The sequence below is a fragment of the Marmota marmota genome, unplaced genomic scaffold, assembly GCF_001458135.2.
Source record: "Marmota marmota marmota unplaced genomic scaffold, marMar, whole genome shotgun sequence".
Classification (NCBI taxonomy): Eukaryota; Metazoa; Chordata; class Mammalia; order Rodentia; family Sciuridae; genus Marmota; species Marmota marmota.
This window is the reverse complement of record NW_025999842.1, coordinates 64,526,064-64,550,916: the sequence shown is the minus strand read 5'-3', so window position 1 is coordinate 64,550,916 and position 24,853 is coordinate 64,526,064. Positions and strand designations below refer to the sequence as shown.

Here is a 24,853-nt window from a genome sequence, read left to right as displayed (position 1 = left end):
GAATAGACAAAAGCATTGAGACCAAGTAGATTACTGGTTGCCAGGTGCTACAGGGAGGGGGTGAAGATGTGAGTTCCATTAGAGATTTGGCCTCAGTTTCTTGTAATGATAAAAATGTTGTCGAATTAGGTAGCAAAACCAGATGCACAACTCTGAATATACCCAAGAACATACTGAATTGAACATTGTAAAAGGGCCAGTTTTATGTTTGTGAACATCAGATGGTATGCAAATATCTCAAAAAAGCTTGCCCTGACTCTGCTTCTTAAAATAAAGGTCACAGTCCAATTAAGTGAGAGACCACCTAGAAGGTTGCTGTAGTAACAGGCATCAGGTAAAAGTTGGTGGATGAACTAGGGTGGGTGCAGGGATGAGAATGAGAAGTGATCAGATTCTGATAGAATTTTTCTCCTCATTTGTGGAAATGTGGGAGATTCCCATGCCAAATGAATATTGTTTATGGTTTGTATTGTGTGTGTATGTACACTAAAATCTTCAGGATAGCTTCATGTTTTCTCTTATTGTGTTGTATAGTGACTATGTGACAAAGTCAAATTAAAGAGATCCCCAGGGTTCTACTTGGGTTTCTGGATTATAGAGAATGGAGAGGCAAGGACAGTGAAACAAGGGAAAAACTAGTGTTCAGTGGAAGCAGGAATTTGGAGCCAGAGGAGACCAGAACAATATGGATACAGCGCAGAAATCAGATAGTGGAGGGAGACATTCAACTTTTCAGAAAACATGAGGAAGAGGCCTTCATCTCAGATGAAGACTTTCCACTCAGCAGGGCACAGTGGCACACTCCTGTAATCCCAGCAGCTTGGGAGGCTGAGGCAGGAAGACTGGGAGTTCAAAGCCAGCCTCAGCAATTTAGCAAAGTGCCAGGCAGCTCAGGGGAGAGACCCTGTCTCTAAGTAAAATATTTTTTAAAGCCGGGGATGTGACTCAGTTGTTCAATACCCAGTTAAAAAAAAATCAAAACCAAAAATTTTAGATATCTGAAGCACTAAAAATATTTTCAGGGACAACTATAGTAAAACTGAGAAACAATACACAAAACTGAAGTGGATTCTGCAATAAACAAAATTTCTTCTTAAATTTTTTATTATGATGCTCTGAATAACACTACAAAAGTTAATTTGATACTTTTCTCATTCCCTCAGTTTGGTGATATGTGCTACATGTCCTCCACTGGCCAGTCGAGGTAAAATGAAGTTTTGGCCAGGGGACAAATCCAGCTTGCTGTTTTTACAGCCTGTGATCTAAAAAAAAAAAAAAAATGTGTTCTGACTTTTGTCTCTCTTATACCCTGTCATCCTCTGCCAATGATCCTGCAGACCATGATCTGAGTCTTGTCTCCTATCACTCAAGGCTGGACTCCTTTCCCAGAAACTCCCTCACTCTCTGGATATTGTGGAAATAGATCCTTTCTTCTAGAATCTCCCTACAATCTTACTTCCCTGTGTCCTACTCATTGCCAATTTCTACCTTCTCCTTCAGGAGCCCTCTGACCACCTGAGCCTACTATTCACTTACCACATTTCCCAGGATGCTTTGGCTGTTTATTGTCTGCTGAAAGTTAACTTTGTGTTCAGGTAGAGTACAATAGGTACCTGGAGGAGAGACGCTTGTTCTTCGGCAGCATGCCCCATACCCAGCCCAGGTTTTTGCTCATTGTAACAGCTCTCCAAAACATGTTTTTGCCAAATGGTTGTTCAAAATGTAGAGCTTGAGAATGAGGCTCCTGCTCTACCAGCCAACCCTAATGGGTTCCTTCTGGAGTCACAGGGGCAGGGGGATAAAGGGTTCTTTTCTCCCCATCCAGCCTCCCCTGACCGACTCCTATATGCTCACTGTCTTTAGTACAGCCTCAACATGACTCAGTCCAGACTGGAACAGCTGTGCTGATTGGTCCATGGCTGGCTGGATGGAAACCTTGTCCTTCTCTTTGACAATGATAGCATGGCTCCCTGACATGATTAATGACAGATTAGGGGTGACACAAAGGCATGGGGAGGCCCAGACTATATCAAATACAGCCACAAGGTCAGGATAATTTTGTTGGAGAGAAAGCTGGAGACTTCCCTAATCAGCCTGGGTTTGGGGAAGGTCAGGTTGGGAGTCAGTCAGCAGGGGTGGGTTAAAGAAAGAACAGATATGTGGGCAGATGCTGGGGTTGCATTTGTGTGAAATAACAGGTAGCAGTTAGTCTAACCTTTAGTGTGTGCAAGACTGGAGAACAGAACTGGGGCCTTTCACAATCAGTAGGACAGGTGCCTCCAGTTTATGGACCCCTTTGTGCCATAGTAACTTTGTCAATGCACCTCTAAAATAAAAGAAATATCTAGAAATTCTGTATATGAGGTAGTTAGGGCTAAATAATAAATATTTATGCTGTAGCAATATGAGAGTCAATTAAGAAAATCATATACCCAAGTTGAAAGAAAAACCGATATGTTTATTTTTTTTCTTAAATAAGTAAATTTACTAACAAGACATGTGTATCTGTTGGGCACCATACAATTTTCCCAACCAGGAATCAGACTGTACACTGACATCTTCATTTCCCATTTCACACACATTTTTATATCAGTATTTAAGTTTTATCGCTGCACCTGCTGAAAATAGAGTGTAAAAATAAGATAATCCAAAGAAATTTTGCATAATATAAATGTTGAAAATGGAAAAAAAAAATGAATAAAGACTTTGAAATAGTACTTCCTATGGTGTCCAGCAAACGACAGTGTATTTTGTTCAAATCCTTCTTCATTTGGGTGTAGAATTCCTCTGACTAGCTTCTGCAATCCTAGTTTAGTGCTGACAAATCTTCTAATTTAGACTTACCTTGCAAGGCTTTATTTTGACTCTAATTATGAAGGATAACTTTTGCAAATATTGTCATTCAGGTTGGCAGTTATTTTCTTCCAAGGTTTGAAATATATCGTTCCATGCCTTCTTGGCCTTTAGAGTTTCTTCTGAGAAATCTGCTGTTATTCTCCTAGCTTTGCCTTTGTAAGTGACTTGGCACTTCCCTCTTGCAGCTGTTAATATTGTCTCTTTTTTTGTGCTTTTTGCAGTTAACTATAATACATCATGGAGAGATTCTTCCCAGGTGGTGTGTATTTGAGGTTCAAATGCCTCCAGTACCTGGATGTCCACATCAGTCACAAGATTTGAGAAATTTTGCCGCAGTCCAGCTGCAGCAAAATAATCAGGGGGGGTGACAAATAACTTGTGTAGATTGATACAGCACGAATGGGAGCCGTTTATTGTAGGACAGGAATGGTATTTATACATTCCACACAGCTTATCTAATTAGCATAAACTAGATACATCAGTCAACCAATAAGGAATCTTCACACTTAATGGCTCACTGCAGTTACTTCACAAACCACTCCCTCTGGCATTTTGCCAGGCGCCATCCAGACTTGTTTACAAACTCTAACATTTTCCAGGCGCCATTCTGACTTGTTTACAGACTCTAACAAAATTTTATGTTATTTCACAGAATAGGTTTTTCCATGCCATTAGTCTGTAGCTTGAATCCCTCTTCTAAACCTATGATTCAAATGCTGGGTCTTTTACTGTTGTCCCAGAGATCTTGTACATTCTCTTCTTGTTATGGTTTGGATGTGAGGTGTCCCCCAAAAGCTCATGTGTGAGACAGTGCAAGAAGGTTCAGAGGAGAAATGATTGGGTTGTGAGAGTCTTAACCCAATCAGTGATTTAGTTCCTAAGAGGGATTAACTGAGTGGTAACTGAGGTGGTAGGCTGTGGCCGGAGGACGTGGGAATTGGGGTGTGGCTTTGAGTATATATTCATATCTAGCAAGTGGAGACCTCACTCCCTGCTTCCCTCTGCCACACTCTTCTGCCATGATATTCAGCCTCACCTTGAGCCCCAAAGAATGGAGCCTCCTATCTGTGGATTGAGACCTCTGAAACCATGAGCCCTTAAATAAACTCTTCCTCCTCTACAACTGTGCTGGTTAAGTCCTTTAGTCACAGCAGCAAAAAAGCTAGCTAAAACACTTCCTATTTATTTTTTGTTCTTATGATTTGAATGTGCTAATTTCATATACCTTGTCTTCAAACCCTAATATTCTTTCTTCTTCTTGATCTAGTCTCTTGCTGAGGCATTCAACTGAGGTGGTTTTCTTGTCACTGTTATTTGGTACCAGGGATTGAACTTCGGGGCACTTGACCATTAAGCCACATCCGTGCCCATTTTTGTATTTTATTTAGAGACAAGGTCTCACTGAGTTGCTTAGTGCCTCTTATTGATGGCTTTGAACTCACAATCCTCCTATCTCAGCCTCCCTACCTGCTGGGTTTACAGGCACCACTGTGCCCAGCTCAACTGAGTTTTTAGTTTGACTCATTGAGCTTTTGAATTGAAAAATTTCTTTACGATACTTTTTTTTCATTTTCAAGATTTCTGCCTGGTTCTTTTTCAGAATTTCCATATTTTTATTGAAATGCTCTTTCCTATTCTTCATCGTTTTCCTTAATTCATTCAGCTATTTATTTGTATCTCCTTTGAAGGTATTGCCTTTTTAACAATCTTTCTAATTCTTTGTCCCCATTTCATCCACTTCAATGTCTTTGAATTTGATCACTCGGGCATTTGTGCATATGAGCGAGCAGTCTTGTTTTTTGGCATTTCCTGTTTTTCTATGTTGAGCTGTGTACATCTGTTGGGATGGCTCTCTCTTCCACTTTTATGTGGGGGTCTTCTTATTGAGCAGCCTTCTTTTGATGATGTGCTCTCGGATATTAGTTTTCCATGTAGTGTTGAGTTAATTCCAAACGGAATCTGCATTGTTAATTCCTTGTGTTTTCTTAGGCTGTGTTTGGTAGGGTTTGATTCTCTGAGTACTATGTCAGAACCTGAGAGATCCACCTTTGCTGTAGAAATCACATGTGCGGGATCCCTCTGCTACTTCAGGTAGGAAGGTATATGAGGTGTGCTCTCTAGGGCACTCCTCCAGACTTGTCAGCACTGTGCCTTCTGAAAAAGTTTGAGAGCAACCTCTGCCAGGGACCCTCACAGATGGCATGGCCACAACAGTTGTGTTATTTCTCTCTGGTGTTGCTAAGGGGTGAATGTCTATCGTGGGTCCTCATGCCTCCACCACCTACCTGTGCCTACTTGGGGCCGAGTCATCAGCTAGGAGCTTTTTTGTCTCCCCTATTCTCCCCTCTTCTTTAGGGTGAGATATCTACCAAAGTTTGAGCAGGATTAGGTCATGGATGGTATATAAGGTACAAATTCTCTCAAATAGGTTGAGGGTATAGCAGAGCACACACACCCAATGCATTCAGAGTGCTTGGTTCAATTCAGCACCACTTTGAGAGGAGAGAACAACCACCAGTAACAACAATTAAAAGCAAACCACATTATGTGTGTGTGTGTGTGTGTGTGTGTGTAAAATGTACTAAAAATATCTACAGCACAAATAATTGTGGAGAAGAAAGAGGCAGAGATAATAGAAAATACACTAGAAAGTTAAATGTCCACGAGACTCAAATTAATAGAAAAATATAATTTTTTAAAAGGGAGAAGGGAAGAAAGAAGAAATAAAGAGAAAAGAAGGAAGGAAAGAAAGAAAGAAGATTATTAAAAATCCTATATTAGCTACATATCATGCCTACTGTTCATTTGGATTAGAAATAAAATATTCATTATTTTACTATATCTCTCATTTCTTTCTCAACCCTAATCTGCCGCAGTCTTGCTGGGCACAATCACGAGCCACTCAAGCAGGAACAAACATTAGTTCCGAACTCCACCAGCACGCTCCACACACACTTCCCGGGAACCTCTCCCAAAAGTAATGCAAGCAGCTCCTCCAGGCACACACCACACCAACCGGAAATCCCTCCTCCATAACTTCCCCAACCAATGCGAATCCTCCAGGAATCCCCTGGAGAACTCCAAAGTAGCGCGAGAACTCCAAAGCAGTGGGCACCCAAGGCAGCAAGAGCCGCCCCATTGCCCGACAGTAAAGGTCAAATATACAATAAAATCAATCCAGCATCACAGCAATTATATATAGCTTAACTCCAATTATCATCTCAATGGTTCGCTGGCGTCACCTTTCAAACATTCCCTCTGGCAAATGCCAGGCATCATTCTGACCTGCATGGCTCTCAACACTGATCTATGCCTCCTTCCTCTTTAGCCTGGATTATTGCATTCCTGCTCAATGGACTTGTTCAATCCTCCCTATAGCAAAAAAAGAAAAGATAAAAGTTCAGAGAAGAGGAGAGAAGAAGAAAGGAGAAAGGGGGATTCAAAAAAAGAGAGAAAAAAACTAATTAAAATTTTAAAATAAATAAAACTAGATAAATGTATGAAAAAATAATGAGTAAAAACAAAAGATGGGCTGGGGATGTTGCTCAAGCAGTAGCGTGCTCACATGGCATGAGCGGGACGCTGGGTTGGATCCTCAGCACCACATACAAATAAAGATGTTGTGTCCGCTGAAAAAAAAAAGAATAAATATTTAAAAATTCTCTCTCTCACCCTCAGGGTTATACAGTGGAGGGGGTAGAGAGAGAGAGGAGGGGAGGGGAGGGAAGGGGAGAGGTGGGGAGGGGGGAGGGTGGAGGATGGGAAAGGCAGCGGAGCACAACAGACACTAGGATGGCAATTTGTAAATCAATGGATGTGTAACTGATGTGATTCTGCAATCTGTGTATGGGGTGAAGGTGGGAGTTCATAACCCACTTGAATCAAAGTGAGGAATATGATATGTCAAGAAATTTGTAATGTTTTGAACAACCAACAATAAAAAATTAAAAAAAAAATTCTCTCTCTCTCTCTCTCTCTCTCTCTCTTTAAAAACAAGAGAACACAGACCAAACAAAAACAAAAGTCAACAATTCTTCCTTGCTCAGGTATTTGAACCTCTAACTTTGGATCCACCAGTTATGGGGTAGTCATGGCTGCCATGAGGGTGCTTCTTCTTAGCTTCAGCCAAAGAAGCCAAACTAGATTTGCATGACGCAGACAGAATCTCACCCACCTTCCCCACTGGATTGGCTAGGGCAAAGCTGCCTGCATCAGGGCTGTATTCACTCCAGAGGTCTCTGTATGTGCAGCTGGGGACAGCAATGCTGCCAGTACTAGGAACCTTCACATGCAGGACCTTTGTGTACCCATATTCCTCTGTGATACCCAGTGAGTGAGTCAGCAGGATGGGATGTTTCCTCTTTGAAAACTGAGCAATTACTTTTCTCCATATGAAAGCCAGATAAAGCCAGGCATGGTGGCACACACCAATAGACAGAAAGGGTACATTTTGAGCAGAAAGAACATGAGTACGGCACTGTAGTATGCTGGTTTTAGTCTTTTTGGTATAGACCGAGGAGTGGGATAGAGGGGTCAATTGGTGGTTCCATTCCAAGTTTTCTGAGGAATCTCCACCCTGCTTTCCAAAGTGGTTGCACCAATTAGCATATAGGTTTTGACCATTTGTATTGCTTCTTGTATGAAGTGTCTGTTCAGGTCCTTTGCCCATTTATTGCTTAGGATATTTAGTTTTTTGGTGTTAAGTTTTGTGAGCTCTTTGTATATCCTAGAGTAAATGCTCTATCTGAGAAGCAGGCAGCAAAGATTTTCTCCCATTTTTTAGGCTCTCTCTTCACATACTTGATTGTTTCCTTTGTTAAGAAGAAGCTTTTTAGTTTGATACCATCCCTTTTATTGATTCTTGATTTTACTTCCTGTGCTTTAGGAGTCTTCTTGAGGAATTTGGTTCCTAAATTGATCTGTTCAAATTTTCTGTACCCTCCTGACTCAATTTTAGTAGATCATATGTCTCTTAAATTTAAGACAGAAAATGTTGACAAACTGGTAAACTGTTTTCTTAAAGAAGCTTCCTCCAGTGCCAGAGATCTTGAATTACCTCCAGATCAATCATCCAAAAACATCTCTCCACATAATTGAAGAACTTGGCTTTCCCTTTGGGAAGTGAAGCACCTTTTTGATATTTTCTTTCATTTTTGCTTTTCTGTCTTCAACAGAAGTAGGTCCTTGGTTTTTCAGGAGTTTTTCCCTGTGTTTAGGAGGATTCTTGACCTCTTGATCTTGGTGTCAGTGGCTTTGCATCTTTCCTGTTCTTGTGTCACTGTTGTGCATTTTCAGCTGCTGGGTCTCAGAGATTTTCTCACTAGAGCTTTTGTTTAGGTTCCTTATTAACAAAATCATCATCTTCAGCAGCAGCAAGTTTTGCTGCTTTCTGTTGAACCCTGATACTGCTTCCAGGGTCCAGCTGAACCACACTTCATGTCAAGACCATAGGTGGTGTCATTTTTCAAGTCCACAAGGGAAATTATTTACTGCACAGACATTTTTCAAAACTGCCACTATTGCCTTGAGGGGACTGCCTTCATAATTCATTCCCTTTACACCAGCACCTGAAATGACCATTCTAAAGAATTACTTGTGTTCATTTTCATCATTATCAACCTCAAAGTTATCATATTTGTCATCCTCTATTCTCAACAAGAAAAATAATTCTGGGGCGTTAGGACTTGTGTCTATATTAATTGAATCTTTCATTGTGATGTATTTAATGCAAATGGATCCCAATCATTAAGATGAAAGAATTTGGAAAGATTAGATTTAATGTGATCTAGGAGAGTGAGGCTGGGAGAAAATATAGACATGGGAAGAAACAGATGGCAACGAGGCAGGAAAAGGAGGAGGAGAAGTGGGTAGAAGAAGGGCAGAAGGAAGGAGCTCAGTAACCTCCAGCAAGCTCTGCTTCCCCTACAGAGACTGGGTATTCACAGTGAATTTTCATTTTTTAACATCTCCTTTTCTATGTTTGAGCATTCTATTAAAAGGAAATTCTGTGTTGCATTACCTGCTAAACATGTCTTTGACAACAATTTTCTTCACTGAATATCAACTGACCGGTTCTCAGTCCACCATTGTAGATTTGGGGCCAGCCCATGCCACAGGAGAAAAGGCATATTCGCACATGCCTGACTCCTTCTTGCCTGTTACTCTGTGATTTATTCTCAATAGAATGTCTCCAGTATATTTTGCTGTAGATCTTCTTTTGCTACTACTACTATGCTGCTGGTAGAAGCCTGGAAGACTCTGGTCCATGATTATTAGCAAGAACTAGTTGGGAACAGGGAGGAGAGGTTGGGGCTCCATTATGGGTACAAACAAGTGGAGATCTCTTCTGAAGAATGACCAGAGAGTATGGTTAGGCTGGAGAGGTTCCCTGGAATCTGATGATCAGCTCATAGGGCTCCAGCCTAGGACACCAGACTAGGTTCTGTGCTCCTGTGTGGCAGCTCCCCTCTGCTGCCTTGTTCCTGCATCTACTCCATGATGACCAGCCTGAACACCAAGACCATGATGAATTGACCTGTGATCCCTGGTGCCTCCTTTTCCACTCTATTGGAAATACTGTCTGTTCAGCTAGGTTTTAATTTTCAGGAGAACAGATACCATTGTGTATTTTTTGTGCCCAGAACTTGGTTGAGATCACTGAAAGTGCTTTCAGATTAATCCTCCTGGTTACATTCTGCCTGTGAGGGGTCCCTGATAGCACGAGAGCATCCTACAACCTCAGTTAAAGGTGACACCAAATAAAAGATCTAGATAGAGGAGGTTTAGGATGAAGACTCCTCCCTCTGCCAGCCTGGCCCTTCAGAGGGAGTCTGGGAGTCACAGAAGGATGGGAACTAATGGTCCTCTTCTCCCTGTCCTGAACCTCACTTCCATGTTTCTCTCTCAGGTACCCACTCTCTTTGCCTTGACTTCACTGTCAAATCTCAGTCCAGACCTGGGGAGTCCTGGTGTGAAGTGCAGGGCTCAGTGGATAAGACCGCTTTCCTTCAGTATGACAGTGAGAGCAATAAGATCAAACCTTTGGGTCACCTGGGAAGGGAGGTGAATGCCACCAAAACATGGACACAATTGAGTCAAATGCTGAGAGAACTGGGGCAAGAACTCAGGACGATCCTGCTTGACATGGACTTGGAACAAAAGATGGCCAGGGGTAAGTATGGAATGGGGTGAAGAGACAGAGAGAGCAGGAGAGAGGAAGGGGTGGAGTGCACATATGGAGGAGGCTCTGGGTGTAAAAGATCTGAATATTGGCCTAGCCTTAGAGGGATGTGGCAATTAATGGAGAAGAAAGGGCAGGCCTGGGAGAAAGAATACAGGCCTCTAAATGTGCAGAGAAACGCTCAACCTATTAGGAGGTGATGGATCTATCAAGAGTGGGAGATGATGGTTTTGTTGTGTATTGCAGGTCATCTCACCCTGCAGGCCAAGATGTCTTGTCAGCTTAAAGGAAAAAATCACATTGGTTCATTCTGGAATTTCAGCATTGCTGGACAGCCATCTCTCTGCTTAAATGTGATGCACATGGAGTGGACAGTGATTAATCCTAGAGCCCGGGGGATCAAGGAGAAGTGGGAGAATGACAAAGAACTGAGAGAACATTTAAGGAAGGTCTCAATGGGAGATTGCAGTCACTGGCTCAGGGAATTCTCAGAGCACTTGGAGGAAATGCCAGGTAGGGTGCTGAGTTTTCATGATACAGCTCAGCAGAGTGGGAAAGATGTGAGAGTTCTCTTTAAAGGTCTTATTCTGAGGGCTGGAGTTGTGGCACAGTGGTAGAGTGCTTGCCTGGCATGAGTGGGGCACTGGGTTCAATCCTCAGCACTACATAAATAAATAAAGGAAAGGTATTGTGTCAATCTATAGCTAAAAAAATTAAAAAATAAATAAATAAATGCCTAATGGCTTACCTGTAGGATATTAGCGTGTGTGTAATGGAAAATTTGTTGGGCTGAATGACTGACTGATTTCTTGATGGGCTTCCTGTCTGGATGGTCAGTGATAGCCATATGGATTTATCACCAGTCTCTCTTTCCCATCTCACCTCCTAAGTGCCCTTCAATATGTAGGAACTCCCATTCTCCATTAAATAATGATCCAGTCTTAATAGTCTGCTAACTAGTTCCCAAGTTATATATACTTCTGTAAGCTTTCAGGCCTTCTCTTCTCCCTATGTTATAATTACCCTTCAACCAGCTTCAGTGTCAACTTCTTATGAAGCCTTCCCTACCCCCTCAGACAAAATTAAGCACCACCAGTTGTGTCAACCGCCAAAGTGTCATAAGTACAATAAATATGCCAAAATGGATGGACATTTGCTGTCCCCTTCAATAGTGATGTGAGCTCCATAAGGACACGGCACAACCTCTGTTCATCTCTGTACCCCCAGGACCTGGTAGAATAGTGGTCCCATAATGAGTCAGTGAATATATGAGTCCCATGGGCTGCATGGGATCACAGGTGCTGAAGAATGGATATTTTCAAATCTGACAGCGATTTTGCTCTTTTATTTGTTTTAGCAACAACATCAAGAGTCCCAGTTACCGAGCAGTCTCCACATAACCAATCTGTTTCCATGATCATCATAGGGGTCGCCAGTGGCCTAATCATAATTATCTTCATCATCATCTTCTTTTTCTGGAGGAAAAAAAAAGACACAATTAAAGGTGAGGAATAGTCTGTCTTCTGTGGTTGTTTTTTCCTTTAGTGGGGAGCAGTGTCTGTCTTAGTCTGGTAGGGCCTTGGGAGAGTGAGGGGAGGGCATACAGGAGTCTCTTCCTGAGTTGGGGCGGTTCTGAGATCTGGAAAACCTGTGTGAGTGTTGGCTCCAGATCTTTGGTTGAGGAGTTATTTGCTGTCTAGGATAATATCACATAGGTGAATAATTTTCCTTCATATTGTAGAAGCTGTTTCATCATCAACTATGAATTCTGTGGACCATGGGAAGGCAACATCATCAGACCAACTCGTGATGGCAAGAAGTGTCCTTTGATGACAGCCTTTATTCTGCCATTCTTTCCAACAAACTGTCCTCCATTTGGGTGGAATTGGAAAGACTGTGGATGTTTTCCTTATTTATAGAAGAAAATGAAATAGAAGTGTATAAATCCTGGTTTAATGAGGTTTATTTACATGTTTACACTTATTTTTATATATACTTAAGTTACTGATGGGCAGAAACCACAAGTCAACTGTGCTAACTCCCTAGATGTCATGACCCAAAGGATTAAGGCCATAGAGTGAAGTGACATGTGGATATATTAACATCTTGTTGTGACACTTGGAAAAAAAGAAAGGATAAAGTGTGACATGTTTATAGCTGGAACAGTTACCCTATAAAAAATATGGTTAACTCCCATTGTGGAGAGCAGTGACAATGACTGGTAGACCAGTGTCTGAGATTGCAATCCCTTTTGACTTCGTGGCTGTGGCATACTTGGTGGCTAGGAAAGTTTTGGTGCAAAGCCATAGGATGCCTGGTTGCTGTGAAGACGTCCTCCCTGCTAGAGACTTATCAGCCTCAACCTTATTCTCAGGCACCTCAGCTCCTGGGAATGATGGAACTTCCTTCCTAAGATAAGGACAATGTTTCAACAGTTCTGGTGCTCCTGAATCTGCCTGTGAATTACTAGCTTTAGAGAATGGACTTTGTTGAGAGATGCACAATTCTACTAACATTGCACATTGCAAATGTAGAATGTAACTGAGGAAATAGTTTTATACTGTTGCTAACTCTGTAACTTTCATGAATATAAAGAATAATGCTTGCATAGTCTTTAATCCCTGATTTAGAGACATATATAATAAAGATTTCTGGTGTAATTTTTTAGACCTGCTTCTAAAGCCCTCCATCCAACCGCAGCTGTTTTATCTTCAAGATCCATGCATGTTAACTCTTTATTTCTTCCAATCTCTCATCGCCCCTCGCCAGAATCTTCTGCTAGTTTGACCATGCTGGTTGTAGCTCCCATAGATAGGATCTATGACTGTCTTAGACCCAATTTTCATAGATAGGAGGAAAACGCCAGACACAAAAGAATCGATACTTTATGATTTAATTTATCTACATTTTAAAAAGAGACAAAACTAATCTTTAGTAATAGAAGTCAAATTATGGGGGATTTGGGGGTTTCATGATGACAGTTTAGAGGAAGGCTGCATTCCTAGTTGCTCCATGGCTTGGGATTCAAGCAGCAGGAGTACTGCTTAACTGCAAGGTGGGTAAAAAAGCGATTTCACTGAAACTCAATATTGGACAGTCACAGTGGCTTAGAGACTCTGAAGTTTGGGTAAGTAAAACAAAGAAGAAAGAGTACATTGAAACCGACCTCGTTTTGGCAGCAGTGGTAGCAGCACTGGTTCAGCACAGAGGGAGAAACAAAATTAACAGATGTAGTACAGAAAATCCTGAATGTAGACAGCAGTGAGTTGAACCATGATTTCTAATTGCCTCATTTCTGAGTTTCTGCTGGGAACCTCCTATGTAACGGTTGAGGTCAAGGTGGCCCGGTTGCTATGGTGATGCCCAGCCAGAGGAAGCTCCCTGGCAGAGCTGTATCATTTCAAACCTTAAACTCAGACATCAACTTCATGGAATAGAGAATTCTGAGCATGATAACCTCTGTGGAGAGTGGTGACAAAGAATGGGAGAGCAGTGAATGAGACTGGGGGTCTCTGATGACCTCATGGCTGTGGCACATCTGGTGCCTGGGAATGTTCCTGGGTGGCTGCATAAGATGCCTAGCTGCTATGATAATGCCCTGCATGAAAAGGATCTTCATAAGAGGCTTAGCTTCAACCTTGATCTCAGGCACATAGCTCCCAGGGATAGAGGAATTCTCATGCTAGATGACCACAATGTTTCACCAGCTCTGCTACTTCTAAGCCTGCCTGCTTAATAGTAACTTTAAACAATGGACCTTCTTGAGCATTTCACAAAGCTGCTAACATTCCACATGGCAACTGTGGATTGCAACTATGGAAAATCTCCATAGATGTTTCTTTTTTCTGTAACTTTCCTGAAGACAAAGAATAATGCTAGCATAGTCCTTAACCTGATATGAGACATACATAAATAAAAATTGCTGGCCAATCTTGAGACCTGCTTCTCTATCAGAAAGCAGCACTCCACCTAATCCCAGCTACATAATTCACAATCTGTGTGTGAATCTTCATTTTCTAATCTGTTATCACCCTTTGCTGGAACCATGAGTTTGGCCACACTGATTGCAGCAAATCTCGATGTCTCACAATTTTCACTATGAACTTCACGTCTCTCTGCTTTGCTAAAACTTTCTCACAAATCACTTTGTGTGTGTGTGTGTGTGTGTGTGTGTGTTGTGCTGTGGAGCAAACCCAGAGCCTGTGCATGAGAGGCAAGCACTCTACCAAGTGCACTATGTCCCCAGCCCACAATAACTGATTGATGAAAAAAACCTATATAATAAACATCCTGAGCTAGCTCTGGGTTATTCATCCTCCATCAGAGGTTGAATCCCCAAATCCCCACCTGGCCTCAGGTTTTTTCTCTATGTGTGTCTGTTTGTCTTTTCTCAGTCCCCCATCACCTTTCACCAGTGTCTGAATTAATAGCCATGCATGTCTTTGCACCTGAGTTCAGAAAAGCTCCCTGAACTTAGCTGATCCAGAGGCCACACTGAGCAATGGTATTTGAAAAGTGCCCTGTGCTTCCAAATGAGTCATGGGCACCTGAGGCAGAGCCATTTTGAAGTGGCCATTCTGTGTCTGCTTCTTAGGGAGCCAGGAAATCAGAGCAAAGACTGTCACACTGTCCCAGCAGGCACCTACACTACAGTCTAGGGTATACCTAGCAGAATGGAAGTGAAACAGGCACAGAGAAGATTGTACCCATGGGGATTCAAGTTCAAAAAGAGAAAGAGAGCCCAACCTGCTTCTCCTTTGAGTCTGGTGACTCATATGACCAGCCAGAGCAGGGCAGGAATCCCAACAGGCAGGTGTGAATATATTCAGGGACTAATTCAGGAAGGCTGTATTCATGGGCAGCACAGTGTGGAGGATTGGCTCCCTTGTGCCATAAGTAGAATTCATGGGAGGTTCCTGAGATCCACACAAGAGATGGGCATCTGCCAGGCCTTAGGGGTGTGTTGATCTAATGCCTCCAGAGCAGAGCCCACCCAATAAAGTCTCTGAGGCCTGATTAGACCTCAGTCCCACCCACAAGCTGTCCCCTCATAGGATTCTGTGGCTGCCCCACCCTGAGAATGCATCCATCTGGTCTGTGCAGACAAATTCCCACTGACAGTAGGTAACATCCCATCCTACCACATCCTGGAGAAAAGAGAAGCTGAGAATTATTCCAACCAGCTTCAGTTTAGATCATTCCAACTGGCTTCTAGGTGGGCAGCACAGGAGGAAGAGATTAACAACACCCAGCCCTTGCTCTCCTGCTCAGTAAGTAGTTCAAGAAGAAATAGAAAGGGCAATAAAGCATAGACAGTGATCATCCATTCTTGTAGGCTGTTTTGACCACCTCAGTGGAAACAAGCCCTTCATTTTACATTAAGAATATTTTTTCTTTTTTCTTTCTTTCGTGTGTGTGTCTGGTGTGCTGATCGGTTCATGGAGATAGATATAGATACAGATATTTCTTTTTCTCTCACTTTTAGCATTTTTTTAAAGTGTAGTTATTTCTCCTGGCCTTCAAGCTTAAGATTTGGGGTTTGAATATTTTGGTTTTGTTTTATATTGTTTTCTTTTCCTATTGTTTCTCTCTTTCTCTCTCTCTTATCATGCCAGCAGCCAGAAGCCATTATTCTTTCATTCACTCTCCCTTTACATTGTTACTTCTATCTTTTCTTCCCCCTTGCTTATAACCATCACCTGTTCCATCTCTTCTGAATTCTTTCTGGTCACTTTTTGAAATCATTAACTCTTTCCTGTCTTTCTATCACATCTTCTTTCTCCTAACTTATTCTTCCATTGTTTAGCATGAATTGGTTTATATAACTCCTGCTCCCACCATTAATGCTGTTGTAGTTTTTACTGCTGTGGATGGCAGTTGACACCTGTTGTTTGGTTTAATGCCAGGTCCAGATAATGTTACAAACTGTTTTTGCCATTGGTAATTTCTGACCCCAACATTTCTGGGGTTTTTGTTTTGTTTTGTTTTTCTAAAATTAACAGTGTAGATGTCATAGTAGGTAAATTCTAACAGAATATGATTTGAGTGAATTAATAAGAGTTCTATGCTCTTTCTTTACCACATTTATCTCAGGCCCAAATTTACGCATTTCTTTTTATTAGATCTGAACCATCAGAGCTAAATATTTTATTCCATCATGAACAATAGCAAAAAAAAATCATACTTATTCTAAATGGATTTCATGAAAATCTAAAAGATGGGTTGTTTTTTAAACTCTGTAAAGTTGAGGCAGTATTGCAGAATTATAAAAGATCTCTGTTTTTTCTATATATGAAAGCATTATAGTTCTAAAATCTGTAAGAACTTTTGCCTAGGAATGTCTCTTTTGAATTCAATTTTAACAATATCACAATATTTTTCAGATTTTACATTGGAAGTAACATTTAGAAGTTCCAATAGTTCAGTGAAGTTGTTCAAGTGTGTCATTTATACTTTAGGGAGTAGTATTTGGGAGGGGCAGGAATTCACCTTTATCAATTACCAATAAATCTAGATATGCTTCAAAGCTTAAAATTAGTTTACAAATAAATATCGCTACATTTTTACAGACCACAATTTTAATCAGTAGAGAAAAACTTTCAGAGTTCCAGGGCAGGGGCAGAGCCACCCCACACCCACACAGAAAGCCAACCTGTGCTGAGGTTCCTTATTCACCAAAGTGTGACTCTGCAGCCTAACATCAGGAAACATACAGGCTTGAGGCTTCCACTGATAAGAAACTGGAAAATCACTGCTTCTATCAAGAGGCAACAATAAGGGCCTGGTAAAATGTCACCAAGGTCCCTGTGGCCTGGCTGCACCAGAGGTTTCTCTACCAGGGGTGCTAACAGCTATCCTATTACTAAGTGACAGAGAGTCTTGCATAGGGTTGCCTATCTTTTGTTTCTCCTACTAACAGCCAACTTCCTATGATTATCTTCTCACAAGTCATATAATCTAATATATGCATATTCTCACATCCTACCTCATAAACATCTCCTCCAACCACCTAGTCTGCCTTTCACCATCAGAAACTGTAAATCATTATGCAAACCTATTGATCATATGGTTGAAGAAAACCAAACTCATCGTTTATGTTCATAGTGACAATACTGTAAACATAAAAATAGAAGCTAACTGATATATGGCTGCACATTTGATACATTGAATGCTATAATATTAATCTCTCCCTTAAAAATGAAGTATGGGTAACCTGTAGGCACACTATAAGGCAATAGGACAGAAGCTGTAATATCTCAGATCTACACTGCAAGAGAGGAAGACACATAGACATCATTAAAAAAAACAAGGGAGGAAAGTGCCCCAAATAAACCAAGATACTACAACAATAGAATCCATAGATAGTGAAGTAGGTAAAATATCAGAGAAGGAATTCATAATATACATAATTAAAATGATTTGGGAAGAATGACCTAAGTGAGCAGATAAAGGTAAAAATCAATCACACCAACAAGGAGATAAGAGAAAAAATTCAGGTGATCATTGATCACACCAACACAGAGATCAGAGAGCAAATACAGATTAAAAGAGATTACTTCAAGAAAGATATAGAGATACTGAAAAAAAAAAAACACAAATCCTTGAAATGAAAGAAACAATAAGCAAAAAAAAAAAAAAAAACCTCAATAAATAGTATCACCAACAGACTAGACCACTTGGAAAACAGAACCTCAGACAATGAAGACAAAATATACATTCTTGAAAATAAAGTTGACCTCACAGTAAAGATGGTAAGAAACCATGAACAGAACATCCAAGAATTATGGGATACCATCAAAAGACCAAATTTAAGATTTACTGGGATATTGGAGGGTTCAGAGATTCAAACCAAAGGAATGCACAATCTCTTCAATGAAATAATATCCAAAAATTTCCCAAGCATGAAGAATGAATTGAAAAATCAAATACAAGAGGCCTATAGGACACCAAGTGTACAAAATTACAACAGATCTACACCAAGACACATTATAATGAAAATGCTTAGCATGCAGAATAAGGATAGAATTTCAAAGGCCACAAGAGAGAAAAATGAGATTACCTCTGAGAGAAAACCAATGCAAATCTCAGCAGATTTTTCAACCCAGACTCTCAAAGCTAGGAGATCCTGGAACAACATATACCAAGCCCTAAAAGATAATGGATACCAACCAACAATATTATATCCAGCAAAATTAAGCTTCAAATTTGACAATGAAATAAAAACCTTCCATGATAAACAAAAGCTAAAAGAATTTACAGCAAGAAAGCCTGAACTACAGAACATTCTTGGCAAAATATTCCAAGAGGAGAGATTGAAAAACAACAATGAAAATCTGCAAAGGGAAGAACTTCAATAAAAGAAAAGCCAATTAAAGGAGAAACCAAGTCAAGCTAAATACTAAAAATAAACAAAAATGCCCGGTTATCCAAATCATATTTCAGTAATAACCCTAAATGTTAAGGGCTTAAAGTTACCAATCAAAGACATAGGCTGGTAGACTGGATTTAAAAAAAACAAAAGACCCAACAATATGCTGCCTTTAAGAGACTCATGTCATAGAAAAAGATGCCCACAGACTGAAAGTGAAATGTTGGGATAAAATATAACATTCACATGGCCTACATAAGTAAGCAGGGGTTTCCATCTTATATCAAATAAAGTAGACTTCAAGCAAAAGTTAATCCAAAGGGATAAAGATGGACATTTCATACTGCTTAATGGAACCATACATCCACAAGACATAACAGTTATAAATATATATACCCCCCAAAATGGAGCATCTACATTCATCAATCAAACTCTTCTCGAGTTCTAGAGTCAAATAGATCACAACACAATAATTCTGAGTGACTTTAACACCTTTTCACCACTAGATAGATCTACCAAACAAAAGCTTAAAAAAGAAACTATAGAACTCAATAATACAATCAATAACTTAGACTTAACTGAGCTTAATTATAATCCATCAATGAATGAATACACTTTCTTATTAGTAGCACATGGGTCCTTCCCTAAAATTGACCATGTGTTATGCCACAAAGCAAATTATAGTAAATACTGAAAAGTAGAGATACTACCCTGCATTCTATCAGACAATAATGGAATGCAATTAGAAATTAATGAGAAAATAAAAAATAAATGCTACTCCAACACCTGGAGACTAAATAATATGCTACTAAATGAGCAACGATTAACAAAAGATATCAATGAAGAGATTAAAAAATTTTTAAAAGTAAATGAGAACACTGATACAACGTATTGAAATCTCTGGGACACTATGAAGGCTGTGCTAACAGGAAAGTTCATTGCATGGAGTTCATTCCTTCAAAGAAGAAAGAGTCAACAAATAAATGATCTAACATTACATCTCAAAGCCCTAAGAAGAGAAGAACAAATCAAGCCCCAAAGCAGCAGAAGGTAGGAGATAATTAAAATTAGAGCTGAAATCAATGAAATTGAAACAAAACAAACAATTGAAAAAATTGACTAAACAAAAAGTTGGTTCTTTCAAAAAATAAATAAAATTGATAAACCCTTAGCCATGCTAACAATGAGAAGAAGAGAGAAAACTCAAATTATTAACATCCATGATGAAAAAGGAAATATTACGATGGACACAACAGAAATACAGAAGGTAATTAGAAATTATTTTGAAAATTTGTACTCCAATAAAGTGGAAAATATCAAAGACATCGACAAATTTCTCAAGGCATATGATATGCCTAATCTAAATCAGAATGATATACACAATTTCAACAGATCAAATTCAAGCAAGGAAATAGAGGACTCCATCAGAAGTCTACAAACCAAGAAAAGCCCAGGACCAGATGGATACACAACTGAGTTCTACAAGACCTTTAAAGAAGAACTGACACCAATACTTCTCAAACTCTTTCATGAAATAGAAAATGAGGAACACTTCCAAACATATTCTATGAGACCAATATCACCCTGATTCCAAAACCAGACAAAGACAAAGCTAAGAAAGAAAACTTCAGACCAATATCTCTAATGAATATAGATGCAAAAATTCTCAATAAAATTCTGGCAAATCAAATGCAAAAACATATCAAAAAGATAGTGCATCACAATCAAGTAAGGTTCATCCCAGGAATGCAAAGTTGGTTCAACATATAGAAATCAATAAATGTAATTCATCACATCAATAGACTCAAAGATAAAAATCACATGATCATCTCAATAGATGCTGAGAAAACATTTGATAAACTACAGTATCCCTTCATGTTCAAAATGCTTAAAAAATTAGGGATAACAGGAACATACCACAACATTGTAAAGGCTATCTTTGTTAAGCCCCAGTCCAACATCATTCTAAATGGAGAAAAATTTAAAGCATTCCCTCTAAAAATTGGACCAAGATAGGGATGCCCTCTGACACCACTTCTATTTAATACAGTTCTTGAAACTCTAGCCAGAGCAATCAGACAGATGAAAAAAATTAAATGGCTATGGACAGGAAAAGAAGAACTCAAATTATCATTATTTGCAGACAATATGATTCTATACTAAAAGACCCAAAACATTCCACCAGAAATCTCCTAGAACTATTAAATGGATTCAGCAAAGTAGCTAAATATACAATCAACACCCATAAATCAAAGGCAATTCTGTACATCAGTAAAAAAAATCCACTGAAAGTGAAATTAGGAAAACCACCCCATTTACAATAGCCTCAAAAAAAAATTACTTGGGAATAAATTTAATGAAACAGGTGAAAGACTGCTACAATAAAAACTACAACACTCTCACAAAAAAATAATTAAAGAAGACCTTAGAAGATGGAACAATTTACATTGTTCTTGGATAGACAGAATTAATATTGTCAAAATGACCATACTACCAAAAGCACTATATAGATTCAATGCAATTCCAATCGAAATCCCAGTGGCATTTCTTATAGAAATACAGAAAGCAATCATGAAATTCATCTGGAAACATAACAGACCCAGAATAGCTAAAGCAATCTTTAGCAAGAAGAGTGAGGCTGGTGGCATCACTATTCTAGAACTAAAACTATACTACAGAGCAATAGTAACAAAAACAGCATAGTATTGGCACCAAAACAGACTGGTAGACCAATGGTACAAAATAGAGGACACAGAGACTAACCCACAAAATTACAATTATCTTATCTTAGAAAAAGTGCCAAAAACATACATTGGAGAAAAGATAGACTCTTCAACAAATGATGCTGGGAAAACTGGAAATCCATACATATGCTGCAAAATTAAATTAAACCCCTATATTGCACCATTCACAAAACTCAACTCAAAGTGGATCAAGGACCTAGGAATTAAACCAGAGACCCTGTGTCTAATAAAAGAAAAAATAGGCCCTAATATCCACCATGTGGGATTAGGCCCCAACTTCCTTAATAAAACTTCTTTGGCACAAGAATTAAAATCAAAAATCAATAAATGGGATGGACTCAAACTAAAACGTTTCTTCTCAGCAAAACAAACAATTAGTGAGGTGGATAGAGAGCCTACAGAATGGGAGCAGATCTTTACCACAAGCACATCAGATAGAGCATTAATCTCTAGGATATATAAAGCATTCAAAAACCTTAACACCAAAAACAAATAACCCAGCCAATAAATGGGCCAAGGAACTGAACAGACACTTCTCAGAAGAGGATATACAATCAATCAACAAACATATGAAAAAATGTTCATCATCTCTAGCAATTAGAAAATGCAAATAAAAACTACTCTAAGATTTCATCTCACTCTAGTCAGAATGGCAGTTATCAAGAATACAAACAACAATAAGTGTTAGTAAGCACATGGGCAAAAAAGCACACTCATACATTGCTGGTGGGACTGCAAATTGGTACAGCCAATCTGGAAAGCAGTGTGGAGATTCCTTGGAAAACTGGGAATGGAGCCATCATCTGACCCAGCTATCCCACTCCTCAGTTCATACCCAATGGACTTAAAAACAGCATACTACAGGGACACAGCCATGAGTGTTTATAGCAGCACAATTCACAATAGTTAAACTGTGGAACCAACCTAGATGCCCTTCAGTAGATGAATGGATAGGAAAACTTTGGTGTATATACACAATGGAAGATTACTCTGCATTAAAAGAGAATAAAATCATGGCAATTGCAGGTAAATAGATGAAGTAGGAGAATATCATGCTAAGTTAAGCATGCCAATCCCAAAAAAACAAAAGCCAAATGTTTTCTTTGATATGAGGACACAGACACATAATGGTGATTGGGGTTGAGCATGGGAGGAATGGAGATACTTTAGATAGGGCAAAGGGGAAGGTGGGGAAGGAAGTTGGCAAGGGGGTAGGAATGATGGTGGAATGAGTTAGACATCATTACCCTAAGTACATGCATAAGACATGAGTGGTGTGAAAATATTCTATCTACAATCAGTGTCTGGAAAAATTGTGTTCTGTATGTATGAAATAAATTGCATGCTGCCATGATGTATAACAAATCAGAATAAATTTTTAAAAACAAGTTAAAAAAGCAGAGAGAATAACTTTCAGTAGACTTTCAATTGATGCTTGATAAAGACATTCTCAATGCAGTTTTCAGATTTTGTGCTCAAGTGTTTAAAATTCAGTTACCTAAAGACAAGAATGTATGAATAATAGAAGTGGGTACTTAGGGGAGAAAGATATGAATGTAACATTTTAGAATTTGGACTATGCAAATACTAAAGGATAATGATTTAATTAATGTATGGAATGCTATTTGTTAAGTACTAAGTCAAATCTAAAATGTATAGATCAAGATTTTCAGGTTAGGCCGGGCCTGATAGGGCATGCCTTTAATCCCTGTGGCTTAGGAGGTTGAGATAGGAGCATCAGGAGTTCAAAGGCAGCTTCAGCAACAGTGAGGTGCTAAGCAACTCAGTGAAACCCTGTCTCTAAATAAAATAAAATATAGGGCTGGGGATGGTCTCAGTGGCTGAGTGCCCCTGAGTTCAATTCCTTTTAGCACCCCCCCCCAGAAAATTTCAGATTAGTATTTTATGTTTTTGTTCATAAAATTTTTGCATTGGTACAACAATAGGTATTTGAAATGAAAATATTTAATTTCCTACTTGTTGCTGTTATTCATTATGAAAGTTTACAATGTGTGAGGAACCAGAGCAAAAGTTTATAATCTTTCAACCACAATATTGGCTAACAGGCCAAAAAGTAGGAAAAACGGTAGTGGAAGATTTACAAATTCCCACAACCACCTAGAAATAATTTTAGGAAAAGCATTTTACTATTAACTCATAGATAGGGACTCTTGAAAATGAAGAAGAATTAGTACCAGTTACTTTCTTGCCTTTCACCCTTTGGTCAGACTTGGTCAGTGAGAGGAGCAAGACAAGTCAATCTACATAATTGAAACTGTCTGCTTGTGCCATACAGGTCAGGTTTTCTGCTGGTTTGGGGGTTTTGTGCTGGGGATCAAAACTGTGCCCTGGCTCTGTTAGTCAGCTTCTCCTCTTCCCATCACTGTGACAAAATACTGAGAGAATTAATGTATAATATTAATATATGCTCCCAGTTTGGGAGGTTTTGGGCCTGTGGGGCCTGTGGGGCAAGGCAGCATTCCATGGTGGGAGTACAGAACTCCCACTAACTCCCCATGGCATCCCCCCATCTTAAAGTTTCCCCCAAGTCCTAACAGTGCCACACTAGGGCCAAATCTTTAACCCAGGGGCTTTGGGGTACAATCTATATCCAAACTATAGTACTGGTGCGTGCTAGGCCAGTGCTGTGCCACTGAGCTTCATCTCCAGTCCCCAGGTCAACTGGAAATAGTCTCACTTCTGAATCAAGAGAAAGCCCCTGGTGTGGGGGGGTGGCAATAGGAGGGGACGAAACTATACCCAGACCCCAGAGGCAGGGGGCTGTAGGGGGCCTGGCCTGGAGGAAAGGCTCTGACCTCCCCTTAGGTCCAAGTGCCTTAAGGATGACGGGGACAGTCCGCATTACACTCTCTTTTCATCCAGGCTCGGCTCCCTCCTTTCTTTCTTTGGGAGGCGCTGGCAGTAGAATTTGCAGGATCAAAATGACAGGAAGCCCACCTTTGTGCCCTCCTCAGTCTCCAGACTTCCCTTAGGGGCTCCTTCCCGCTGGTCCACTCCCCTGCAGCAGGTTCTCGACCGTGAGCCTATGGTAGGAGCCAAGGGACCCAGGTAGCCCAGAGAGTGGAAAAGAGAAGAAAAAGTTAGGGCAGGCCTTGGAGGGAGCGAGACTACAGGAGGGAGAGATGGCTTGGTGTAAGTCCCCAGTGCCACCTCCATAGAGGAAGTGGGACATGGGAGGATCCCTGTACCTCAGCGAGGGGAATGATGATTCTGCGGGGTCCTGGTGGCCCTGGCAGCTGGAGGACGTGGTCCAACTGGATGCAGGAGGAGCGCGCTGCGGCTGCCAGCCCTGGCTTTTAAAGGCTCTGACTGCTGCCCAGGTCCTGCCTTGCTCCCCAGCGCCTTCAGGATGGCAGGTGCAGTCCCCACTCCTCTTTCTTATCATCCAGGCTAAGCTCTGCCTTACTTTCTTTGTTTTGCGCTGGCCAGTGAGTTGTGGAATTGAACTTATGGGGACATCTCTGTCCCCTCCTCAGTCCCCAGACTACGGGCTCTGTCCCACAGGGGCATTTCCTGCATCAGGTTCTTGACCCTGCACCTGCAGAGGGGACAGGAGACAGAACTAGACCAGGGAGCAGAAAAGAGATGAAAAGATTAGGGGCAGTGGGATAGGAGGAAGTGAGCTAGCAGAAGAGAGCCAGATGGCTTGGTGCAGGGTTCAGATGCCACTTCTGTCCTCATTCT

The 24,853-nt window shown here is 40.4% G+C and overlaps 1 protein-coding gene across 1 annotated transcript in view; it reads left to right on the top strand.

Moving 5' to 3' along the window:
• LOC107152440 (retinoic acid early transcript 1E-like) overlaps positions 1 to 24,853 on the top strand; it is a 228,261-nt gene that overhangs the window by 51,800 nt on the left and 151,608 nt on the right. The window contains exons 3-4 of the mRNA XM_048800558.1: positions 9,764 to 10,027; positions 10,283 to 10,549. Coding sequence (XP_048656515.1) covers positions 9,764 to 10,027; positions 10,283 to 10,549 — 531 coding nt within the window. The remainder of the gene's footprint in view (positions 1 to 9,763; positions 10,028 to 10,282; positions 10,550 to 24,853) is intronic.